This window comes from Saccostrea echinata, unplaced genomic scaffold (genome assembly GCF_033153115.1).
Source record: "Saccostrea echinata isolate AGI-Se365-2 ecotype Australia unplaced genomic scaffold, CSIRO_AGI_Sech_v1 ptg000054l, whole genome shotgun sequence".
In the NCBI taxonomy this organism is placed as follows: domain Eukaryota; kingdom Metazoa; phylum Mollusca; class Bivalvia; order Ostreida; family Ostreidae; genus Saccostrea; species Saccostrea echinata.
Window position 1 is genome coordinate 42,110,885 of NW_026889803.1, and position 12,709 is coordinate 42,123,593.

At 34.7% G+C, this 12,709-nt stretch overlaps 1 protein-coding gene across 2 annotated transcripts in view; it reads right to left on the reverse strand.

Annotated features, from left to right (window-relative positions):
- Positions 1-12,709, reverse strand: part of LOC133205330 (high affinity cGMP-specific 3',5'-cyclic phosphodiesterase 9A-like) — a 49,646-nt gene that overhangs the window by 26,042 nt on the left and 10,895 nt on the right. For both annotated transcript variants that reach the window (XM_061341117.1, XM_061341119.1), the window contains exons 2-5: positions 10,295-10,444; positions 5,827-5,878; positions 4,566-4,668; positions 2,896-3,038 (exon numbers count right to left, since the gene is read on the reverse strand). In XM_061341117.1, coding sequence (XP_061197101.1) covers positions 2,896-3,038; positions 4,566-4,668; positions 5,827-5,878; positions 10,295-10,444 — 448 coding nt within the window. The remainder of the gene's footprint in view (positions 1-2,895; positions 3,039-4,565; positions 4,669-5,826; positions 5,879-10,294; positions 10,445-12,709) is intronic.

The window sequence follows — 12,709 nt, forward strand, 5'->3', positions numbered from 1 at the left end:
TTTAATATTCTTACAACAGTTTTCCATAATATGGGCAATTTCAATCAAACAGTTATATTATGAAAAACTAATATCTCATATTACCAAAAACTGTAATTTTATATTGTTGATGAAATCACCTGAGGCTGCTTCATACATGTCGTTGCAAGTTTGGTTGAAAGTGTCACAGTGGTTCAGGAAAAAATGAATATGTGAATATAGTTAACACACTACGACAGACAAAACAGATTAGGTATATAGTGACCTGAGTGACTAAGGTGAGCTATGAAAGAATTTAAATAATACATTAATCATGAGCAAGTTAGTATATTACTTGTCATTTTACAAATTATGTGTTTTGTCAAAAATATCTTTTCAATTATGGATCCAGTTGCCATTAGTTACACATTATAATTATTTTCATTTATAAATACATTTTACTTCCTAACTTAATCCTTTCTGTGCCCCAGAGGATGCATGCAAGGCCAAATTTAATAGTTTCAAATATTATATAATTTCTTACTATAAATTTTTTATCTAATTTGATGACATAACTTAAAGATCCACAAGCATTAGCATGATTACTGCACAGAAGAAACCACAAAATATCAAAATCCCACACAAAAAGTTGGATTTTTTTTTAAAACATTGTTGGTTGAAAATGCAGTTAAGCCTTACTATCTTGAACTTAACAGGACCAGCTATCTGAGGATTCAAGATAATGAGGTTTATAAAAAAAAAAAAAACCACACACCCACACAAGAGGTCCATGGGCCACAATGCTCACCTGAGTAAATCTTCTTGTTTATCAGCAGATTCTTTTTCCTATATATTCCCAGGTAAAACTTGATCATCCATTGTAGCCCCATCCTGTCCCAAGGGGTCATGATTTGAACAAAGTTGACTCTACACTATCAGAGGATGCTTCTTTATAAATATAACTAATCATGACTTTGCTGTTCCTGGGAAAAAGATTTTTAAAGAATTTTTTTCTTCTATGAATTCCTATGTAAAAATTTGATTGCCCATTGTGGCCCCACCCTACCCCCAGGGGGACATGATTTGAACTAACTTGAATCAACACTATTTGAAGATGCTTCCATATCAATATGACTAATCATGGCTTTGTTGCTCTTGAGAAGAAGATCGTTAAAAGCATTTTCCTATATATTCCTATGTAAAACATTGAACCCCCCCCCCCCCCACCATTGTGGCCCCACCCTACCCCCAAGGGTCATGATTTGAACAAATTTGAATCTACACTATGTAATGAAGGTTTCATATAAGTTTCCACTTTTCTGGCCAAATGGTTCTTGAGAAGAAGATTTTCAAAAGATGATACTGTATTTTCACCAATTTTTAATTATCTCTCCTTGAAAGAGGACCTGACCCTTCATTTGAACAAACTTGAATCCCGTTCACCCAAGGATGCTTTGTTGCAATGTTTTGTGGAAAATGGCCCAGTGGTTCTTGAGAAGAAGTCGAAAATGTGAAAAGTTTACAGACGGACAGACAGCTATATGGACGCCAGACAAAATGTGATCAGAAAAGCTCACTTGAGCTTTCAGCTCAGATGAGCTAAAAAAGTTAAAACCCACAACAATATAGTTGAAATATGTCAAAAAGAATCTCTCGTGATCCACCTGGGTGCATGTTTTCTATTCCCTTAGCCAAAGGCTTGGGGATGGAAAACAAATAACTTGCTGGATAAAAATCATATCTGATCATAAACGATGGGAGATCCTATATCTAATACATGGTTGGTAAATTTAATCTTATTTTTCTGTTTTATCTATCAGAAAGAACAGAATAAAATAATAGCACTTTAAATCAAAGATATACCTATATGCTTTGTTTCCATGAAACAATTTCTACATACACAAATATGGAAACTGGTGAGCTGATTGCAATATATTTGTAAGATGCATTAAACAATGTTAAAGACTTGGGCCCAAATAGCTCCCCAAGTTTTGACTGCTAGCATTAACTATACAAGCAATCTGCAGGTGCCAAGACCTACATCTTAGCAGAGTTTCCGAAAACCAAATATTTCTATCAGTCATTTGGACTGATAACTTAACGTGTTCTACCAGTCCGAAGCAAATTCTACCAGTCCAAATAAATTCTAGTTTAAGTCATGATGTAATTCAAAATAATATGATACTGGTTGGGACTGGTCCATTTCACCTGAAAGTACACATCAGATTGTTGCAGAACATCAATGCAAACTAACTGGACCTTGAAAGTACTCAGATTGAGTGTGTAAATGATTCTGCAGAACGTAACAACACCAATTGTGAGACAATGCAATAGATCAGAGTACAATTAGAATAATCTAACTGTGACTTGAGACAAGCCCTAACCACAGTTAGAATACGTCCCATATATTGATAGTTGCAATGGAGCAAATAGGAGCAGATCCACTCCAATATGAGTTTGAAGAATACAACTTAACAGGAGTTGCACTGGAAATAACTACTTAATTAATCATTACAAACCTTGTATATGTCTTTTATCCTAAAAAATAACTCATATAAAGACAAAAATTCAAGTAATTTTCTCAACGTTTTTTTCTCGCATCCATGTTGACATTCGGAACTCTCTAGATTATTCATAGTAGTGTAGATTAGAATAATCTGCCCCTGTTTATTTTGCTGCATTGCCAGAAAGTAACTCGCTAAAGATTTTTTGAGATTACGATAAAAAGACAAACTTTACCAGTACAACGAAAACTCAAAAAAACATTGGATTGTTAACACAGAAATCGGACATGCGGACCGGTGTTATAGCGAATTGCATCGGACATTTCAATTTTCTATCGGTTTTGCCGGACAGATGGTTTTCGGAAACTCTGCATAGTCCTTGTGACCAGTTCCAGAGATATCTACAATCTTGTTGCATTCAAAGTTGACATACCTGATTTTTTTGAATTTTTCATACACAATTCTGTTGTGTTCATCTGTCTTCTTTATTGACTGTGACTTGTCCCAGAAAGGTTTCAATGAAGTTCCACAGGAAATGTCTTTGAATAGTCCTAACCAACTTAGATGGTCAACACCCTTAAAATTTATACAAGAAAAAAAATTATAATGTCTACAATAAAACATTTCTATCAAAATCTGTACAAAGACTAATTCTTTACAGTGCTCATAGCAATGGTAGGTCAAACTACACCACTCAATATCAATCAAAATTTAATATAAGCAGTTGTCCTGTGACTCTCATTAACATTAAATTTGTGACCTTATGATTTCTTACAACCTAGTAATAATTCATGTACAGTTGTGTATGTACTTCAAAATAAAGAAGAAGCCAAAAAGCCTTCACAGTCACCTGGTTCTTGTGAGGTTCTAATGACCTCTTTAAGCTCACTTGGAATTGGTCTGGATGTAGATGACAAAAATTTAGTTTATAACCATTATCACATGTATGCAGTTTGTTTCCTAGAAGTTCAAGAGCTAAAAAAAATTAATATAAAACCAACTTTGCTCCACCCTTGGGCCTAATTTAAGATCTTAGGAGACGTGAATTTTATAATTTTTTGTTGAAGATTATCTGCACATTATAATCATGCAAACAGTTTGCCTGCTTCATGTCCAAGAGTAATGAAGATTTTTAAAGATGAAATTTACTTTCAAAATATGACTAATTTAGCCCCAACTTAACCATGGGCCAGGGTGGCATGAATTTTACAATTTTGGTAAAGAGATTATTGTTAATTTGAAGTCAAGGTCAAAGGAAAGGTTAAGGTCAGAAACGTTGATGCAGTTAAATAGCTCTCATCAAAATGTATGAGCATATAACATGATATAAAAAGTCATGATTTAAAGAAATTTGAATCTACACTACCTGAGGATGCTTCCATCATGTCCATGTCAATAAGACTCTGGGCTATGCTGTTTTTGAGAAGATAATATTCCTGTAAAACTTCGATCCCCCATTGTCGCCCCAACCTACCCCTTGGGGTCATGATTTGAACAAACTTGAATCTACACTTTGAAAAGAAGGTTTCACATAAGTTTCTACTTTTTTGGTCCTGAGTTTCATGAGAAAAAGATTATAAAAAGATACCACTAAATTTTCACAATTTCTAATTATCCCCTGGAGAGAGGGTGTGGTTCTTTATTGAACAAACTTGAATCCCCTTCACCAAAGGATGCTTTGTGGCAAGTTTGGATGAAATTGGCCCAGTGATTTTGGAGAAGTCGAAAATGTGAAAAGTTTACAGATGGATGGAAGGACGGCGAAAAAAATGTGATCAGAAAAGCTCACTTGAGCTGAAAGCTTAAACTTCACAGATGTAGAGATTCACCTTAATTTTCATGGTTTTGGCCCCTCCCCTCTGGCCCCTGAAATTCATAATTGTGTGTTCCCCTCTACCTCTACCCATGGATGCTATATACCAAAATTTGTTGAAATTGGTTCAGTGGTTCCAGAGAAGCTCAAAATGACCAAAACACATGATGCATAACCAACAATAACAGATAGCAATGGGTCACCTGACTTAGGTGACCTAAAAATTCAAGCATAAAAATAAATCTTACTCATACATTAAAAAAAGGTAATTAATATATAAAAAAAATTACCTCTAGTTTTTCTCTGAAGTCTTCCACATTATGTTTCAGTTCCCCTATCACAGGTGGAATTTCTCCATTTTCTACAAAAACTTTCTTCTCCAACATTTCTATTCTAAAATAAAATAGAGGTGGAAAAATGCAAGAAAAAAGTAATGCTATATCTAAATTACAACAGTTACAAGTTGATTGCAATGATGAATATGTGTATAACTACAGTGTTGACAGTGTTCAAGGAACATATACCATAAAACAATATTTTTTTTTTGTATATCACAATTTTTTGCTAAATTTTTCCAAAACACGGTCAGTTATTTTAAATTTGTGTTGTACTGTAGTCCTATATCTGCAGTGCTCCCAGTTGTTTATTACAATTAACCATGTAATCTATATGGAATGCACTTGGTGATGTTTTTATCATGATTGTGTGTGGTGCTTTTTCTGAGGGGTGGGGGGTGGGGGGGGGAATAATATAAATATGCATATACGTGTATACATAATATGAAGTTTATTCTGAATTTCATTCACAGGTACTTGTGGACATGTATTTATTTTATTTTAACCTAAAATGTCGGTTCACACTGTCTCTACATATATTTCTGTCTAAAATAGTTCATGCTATCGGATCGACTCTACATCTCGTAAGAATCCCACAATTAATCCATAAACAGCACTGCAGTCAGTACTTTGAAAAATCCTTAGGTAAACGCAACGGAAGTACACCAAGAATGTATCACTTATTATGATAACGTCCGAGAGAGTTTTGACCTGACGTAATAATCTATCTAATAAACCCAGAAAGACCAGTGGGGGTACAACGTAAACAGACCGGAGTGGCATACCTTTCTCTCTTATAATGTATAGTGGGGTATTTTTGTGTGGAATGATTATTTTGGGGTTTTCATGATTTTTTCCTATGGTACACATGATGAATAAGTGTAATAAATATAATTTGCGAAAAAAAATGTCCAACAAACCTCGGGGTTGAATATCGGGGGGAAGGGGGGGGGGGGGGTCCTGTCCACAAGTACCTGTGATTTCATCAGATATAGTTCAGAAGATTTGCATTTTTTTCATATATTAACATTAATGTTTTGCCCTAATATGTGTCTTACACTCCTTCAAAGAAGATCAAAGCATACTGTGTCTAACATTCTATTCATTAAAGTTGCAGTGTTTTCTCTGCCAGAATCAGGCTGATTTTGGATTGTTTAGTCTAATCTGTTTTCCCAGTCATTATCAATTTCCTCAAGCTCTAGGTAATATTGTTTACCTTGATTCTAGGTTAGTGATCACTGCCCCAAATTGTGTTGCCAAGACATTGTCTGAAATCAGAACAAAACCATCCTCAAAAAAAGAAACAAAACAAAAACTGGAAAACTGATCTAGCTTTTTTAACATATATTTGTCATGTGTGTTTTCTGCTTGACATCTTCATTTATCCATTCTTCATTGATATACTCTCAACATTTACTCTGTTATTGAGACCATTGAAATCTGATACATTGTGTGGAATATATATTGAATATCAATGGAAAATCCAAATACACATAAGAAACTCTATAATCTAGTTACTAATGCCCTTTCTTAGTTATAAACTATTAAAAAAAAACAAGAGGCCCATGGGCCACATCGCTCACCTGAGCACATTGGCTAGGAAAAAGCACAAATCACTTCAGTATTGAAAAGTTTAAAAGGAGGGGGTTAGATTTTGAACTTCCTGAGGATGCTTCAATATCAATACAGTGCGGACTCGTTATTACGATGTTCATTTTGTCACGGTAAAATATCGTAATACCGAGGGCAACGTAATAAAAGTTCCCAATAAAATCCAGTAAAACATCGTTTTGAAAGCTTCTTGTTGTATTAGGAGGTGTATTTTTCTCCTTTTGTTTCCTTCTTCTGTTCAAATTCTTCATTAAAACGTTATGTACATATAATTTATTAATAACTTATCTTGAATAGATATTTTCATGATGCTATTTCTTTTATTTCCTTCATTTTAAAAGAAATGTGGACATTTTTTATAAAAACTTCGGCACTCTTCATTCATCTGCCGCCATTTCCTTTTACTTTCGTTTCTGTCTAGATAATGCGTTCGTAAAATTTTCAATGTCTTCGTATCGTTACTACATAAATAACAAACAATACATCACTGGGCGGTTTTGGGTGTTAAATGAGCTTAGAGCTGCAGTGAACAGCTGATGAAAGTGGGCAGTGTGACGGGCATATTCCTGGACAGGATTTGAGAACACACAAGCTAAATGTCAAAATAAATTTGAATTTTTAAATTACTGAACAGAGTTCAATTAGCAGTTCAGCAATTATCAATTTGTATTTCTGCTGACACCTGTGAAGTAGTCCAAGCCACTATCCAAGCTGTTAAAACGTTAGTGGAGTTCAAATTTTGCCAAAATTATGTTTGATACCCAAGCTGTCAATTCCCTCTGTTAAACTGCAAACGAAATTACACATTACGTATTTAACATACATGCATGCGATTAAATGTTACCCTTTATTTAATAAATTAATTTACTTATTAACCATAGTAAAAAAAAAAATAAAATAAACTTTACAGAGATAGATAAACTAGAGACTACATTTATAAATAAACAGTTTAATTGTTTAACAATGGCTTTGGCACGTCTCCAATTCTGCTGACCTCGCTAGAACAGTCAAGGTGTGTGCAGTCAAGCGTCACTAATCACCTAACGGCCCTGCAAGTTAACACTCTGTCAGAGCACAGGTGTTTCAATGTTTATTTAGCGTCTCCTTAAGTGTCTACAGTCGACCAACACTGAATAAACACGGGGTGGAAAAAAAATTTGGACAGAATTTTTACATCGTAATACCGAGTCCCGGCATTTTAGGACATCGTAATAAACAGTTCTATTTTGTATAGATTTGTTAAAAAATGGTTTTGTGCTTTGAAATTACAACGTAATAAGCGTTCTATCTTATAAAACCGTCACCGTAATAACGAGTCCGCACTGTATAACAAACGGCTTTGCTGTTCTTGAGCAGAAGATTTTTAAAGATTTTTTTCCTATATACTCTCTTGTTAAAAATTTGATCCCCCATTGTGGACCCTCCCTACCCCCCCCCCCCCACATCATTTGAACAAACTTGAATCTACACTACCTGAGGATGCTTCCATATCAATATGACTAGACATGGCTTTTCTGTTGTTGAAAAGATTTTTTCCTATATATTCCTATGTAAAAATTTGATCCCACATTGTGGCCCCACCCTACCCCTGGGGGTTATGATTTGAACAAACTTGAATCTACACTACCTGAAGATGCTTCCATATCAATATGACAAAACATGGCTTTGCTGTTCCTGAGAAGATTTTTCAAGTTTTTTCCCCTATATATTCCTATGTAAAACTATGATCCCCCACTGTGGCCCCACCCTACCCCCAGGGGACATGATTTGTACAAACTTGAATCTACACTACCTGAGAATGATTCCATATCAATATGACTAATTGTGGCTTTGTTGTTTTTGAGAAAAACAATTTCAAGATTTTCCCTACATATTTCTATGTAAAACTTTGATTCCCCATTGTGGCCCCACCCTACCCCTGGGTCATGATTTGAACAAACTTGAATCTACACTACCTGAGGATGATTCCATATTAATATGATTAATTGTGGCTTTGTTGTTCTTGAGAAGAAGATTTTTAAAGATTTTTTTCTATATATTCCTATGTAAAACTTTGATTCCCCATTGTGGCCCCACCTTACCCCTGGGGGTTATGATTTGAACAAACTTGAATCTGCACTACCTGAGGATGATTCCATATCAATATGACTAATTGTGGCTTTGTTGTTCTTTAGAAGAAGATTTTTAAAGATTTTTTTTCTATATATTCCTATGTAAAACTTTGATTCCCCATTGTGGCCCCACCCTACCCCTGGGGGTTATGATTTGAACAAACTTGAATCTACACTACCTGAAGATGCTTCCATATCAATATGACAAAACATGGCTTTGCTGTTCCTGAGAAGATTTTTCAAGTTTTTTCCCCTATATATTCCTATGTAAAACTATGATCCCCCACTGTGGCCCCACCCTACCCCCAGGGGGCATGATTTGTACAAACTTGAATCTACACTACCTGAGAATGATTCCATATCAATATGACTAATTGTGGTTTTGTTGTTTTTGAGAAAAACAATTTCAAGATTTTTCCCACATATTTCTATGTAAAACTTTGATTCCCCATTGTGGCCCCACCCTACCCCTGGGTCATGATTTGAACAAACTTGAATCTACACTACCTGAGGATGATTCCATATTAATATGATTAATTGTGGCTTTGTTGTTCTTGAGAAGAAGATTTTTAAAGATTTTTTTTATATATTCCTATGTTAAACTTTGATTCCCCATTGTGGCCCCACCCTACCCTGGGGGTCATGATTTGAACAACCTTGAATCTACACTACCTGAGGATGATTCCTTATCAATATGACTTATCATGGCTTAGTTGTTCTTGAGGAGAAGATTTTTAAAGATTTATTCCTATATATTCCTATGTAAAACTTTGATTCCCCATTGTGGCCCCACCTTACCCAGGGGGTCATGATTTGAACAAACTTGAATCTACACTATGTAATGAAGGTCTCATATAAGTTTCAACTTTTACAGCCCAAAGGTTCTTGAGAAGAAGATTTTTAAAAGATACCACCAAATTTTCACTAATTCTTAATTATCTCCCCTTGAAAGAGGGTGTGGTCCTTCATTTGAACAAACTTGAATCCCCTTTAGCCAAGGATGCTTTGTGGCAAGTTTGGTAGAAGTTGGCCCAGTGGTTCTGGAGAAGAAGTAAAAAATGTGAAAAGTTTACAGACGGACGGACAGACGGACGACGGACAAAATGTGATCTGAAAAGCTCACTTGAGCCTTCAGCTCAGGTGAGCTAAAAAGAAAACATGAAAGACTTTAAAATATAAATTTTGGTTCATTACAGGTATTTAGATTCAGAATATATGGGTAAAATTTGGTTGGTCCAATAGCCAAAACTTTACTGCCTCAAATCAGTTAAAATTTCTTATCACTTTCTAAATGACCTTGGCTCAGGATCTTCTAATAATTTTTATTGATATCATCATTTAATTCCATTCTTTTACATTTTTACACAACCGGTATGCTTCCAACTTGGTGACATATATATCACCACTGTACAGGTTTGTTACAAACTCTCTGGTTACAAAGCAACCTTAGTGAAAATATATATTATTATAACAGTAACTTGATCCAAAGAGCTGTATCACTGAGTTGACAGGCACAGATGATCAGATCAAACAAATCGCGAAGCAATTGATATGGTGATCCATGCCTGTCACCAAGACATGATACAGCTCTTCAGATCAAGTTACTGGTATAATGATAACTTTATTATATACCACTCCATAATTAGCAAAATATAATAGAAAGACTTTTGGGACCAATTATACAACTTTTAATCAAAAAAAAAAAAAACAATTATTTAAGGAAATTTTTTTATACACAAGAAAAAACATGAAAAACCTGTCATGTACACTGTGTACAATGTCATCAGTTTCAGAGAAGGGTGATATGGATTCAGAAAACCACAGTGGGGTGATCTGGTAAGTCAGATCACACCATCACATGATTGCAATCAACAGTAAAGTTGAGCGATACACAGTTGGGTGTATAATAAAGTATAATCTCTGCTTCAAAATTATGGCAAAGGTTAGAATACCAATTCCTACCATTACAGTGAAGAGCCACCACTTCTAACTTGTAGCGAGTATCAGGAGTGTTCTCAGGTAACTTGGGAGAAATATTGATGAGGTTGCCTTTAGTGTTGTACAGCTTCAGTATGTCATCAGAATTGGCCTCAGCAGCTGCTCGAAATGTTTCTATCAAACAAAATGAAGAAACTTTATAAACTTCAGTGTCTTAGAATAATGCACAATTATCATATAATTACAAAAGTTCAAACATTACTTTTCCAGATTAACCATGGTTTAACATACAGTATAGAAACATTAGTAAAAAATCTCAATTAAAAGTCAATCCAAGTTTGTGTATATTTAATAGTACCTCAACAATTTTTAATTAAATAAATGTCTTCCGCAAATTGAAATTGACTATTTAAGTTCAAGGAAATAATAGGTGGTATACCAACAACATGGGAAAGACCTTTGAAACAATCAAAGAGTACACAGTCAAGTAAAATACAGAGTTGGCGAAAGGCACCGGCCCGCCGGCGATCTCCGGTAAATTTTATCTAAGTCCGATGGATTTTAGAACCACGTCGGACACCGTGTCCGGTAGATTTTTCAGGATAATCAATAGTAAAATAATTAAAGAAATGAAATAATGCATTATTTTTCAAAACTTATTTAGATGATAATATTGAAAATATTAAAAGTATTCAGGCGATTTAAATATTTTGGGAAATCAAAATAATATGATACCGGAACTTTCAATTTTAGTTTCTATGTAACGTTCGTTAATATCCGGTATCGAGGCGGCAAGTAAACATGTGCTATGCTGTGGCCGATTAAATGGACAGAGTCGGTAAAAAGAAAGTCGGTGCCGAAAGCTGATACTGATAGCTCAAAAGAAAAGAATTTTTAACAAAAAGTGTAAGAAGTTTAATCCACAGTGGATTAATGAAAGACAGTGGCTAAGGTATGACGACGATATGCATATGATGTTTTGTGTGCCATGTACGAAATTTATGGTAAAGTCCATTCAAGTATTGTTAATTGATTGATGCATCTTAATTAAAATTCAGTTTTACATATTTTGTTGTTTTTTACATTTGGTCCGGCAAATGTTTAGCATGTCCTGTAGTTTTTGTGATTTTTTGACATCTGTAGGACACTGTGTCCGATAGATTTTTTACCTCTTTCGCCAACTCTGAAAATACATTCTTGATATATAGAAGTATGTAATATAACCAGTATATCGGTATATTACGCCATGACCCACCGTGATAATATATCACAGGTATTTCAGGGTATTTCTAAAAATATATAGAAACCTCCTACATTGTAGAAAATGCTGAAATAATACTTGTGTCTTCCTCAGGTGTTTTTTTTATCTTTTTAATTAAAAGAACAAATTTTTTTTAAACAAGAGGTCCAAGGGCCTTAACGGTCACCCGAGTATAATACAACCCTAAGCACAGCAGATTTTCAAAGAAAATGAATTTTACTATAGAATCAATAATTTATGGAACCTTGCCATTACACCAGAATCCTTGACCCAGAGGCCAGAAATTTCACAATTTTAATAGAAGCACCCTTGCTCATCATAATAATAAAATATAGTTTTTCTGCTAAATACCCAAGAGCAGAGAAGATGATTTTCAATAGATCAAGCCCCATCCTAACACCAGAACCTCTTACCCAGAAGCCATGATTTTCACAATTTTGGAAGAGGTACTCACGCTCAATAGATGTATAACCATGGGCTTGGTTTATTTGCTAATTAGGAGATTTTCAAAAGAATTACTACATTTCCACTATATAATCAATAGAGTCCTACCCTAACACAAGAACTTCCAACCCAGGGGTCAAGAAATTCACAATTTTGTAAGCGGCACCTTTGTTCATCATAATCATGCACTTTGTTTGCTTTATAGCAAGCATAGAGATTTTCAAAGATATAATGCATTTTCACTATATAATCAATAGAGCCCTACCCTAACACTAGAGCTCCTGACTCAGGGGCCATGAATTTCTTAATTCTTCATCATAACGAAGCACTAATTGTTTGCTGAATATACAAAGGGAAAGAAGAAGGTTTTCAAAGAATTAATGCATTTTCACTATATGATCAATAGAGCCTCACCAAACTTCAGTGCCTTTGACCCTGGGGCCATGAATTTCATAATTTTATAAATGACATTCAAATTCTTTGTCCCCCTTTGCCCAAGAATGCTCTATGCCAAAATTGGTTGAAATTGGCTCAGCAGTTTATGAGAAGAAGATGAAAAAATTCAATGTACAACTAGAAATATGTCCATAGGACATGAATGCCCCGCCAAGGGTATATTAGTAATGCAACATTTTAACACAAATTGAGAAAAGTGAGGTCAAGGTCAAAGGAAAGGTCAAGGTGAAAAAATATTGATGCAGTTGAATAGCTTACATCAGTATGTATCAGCATGT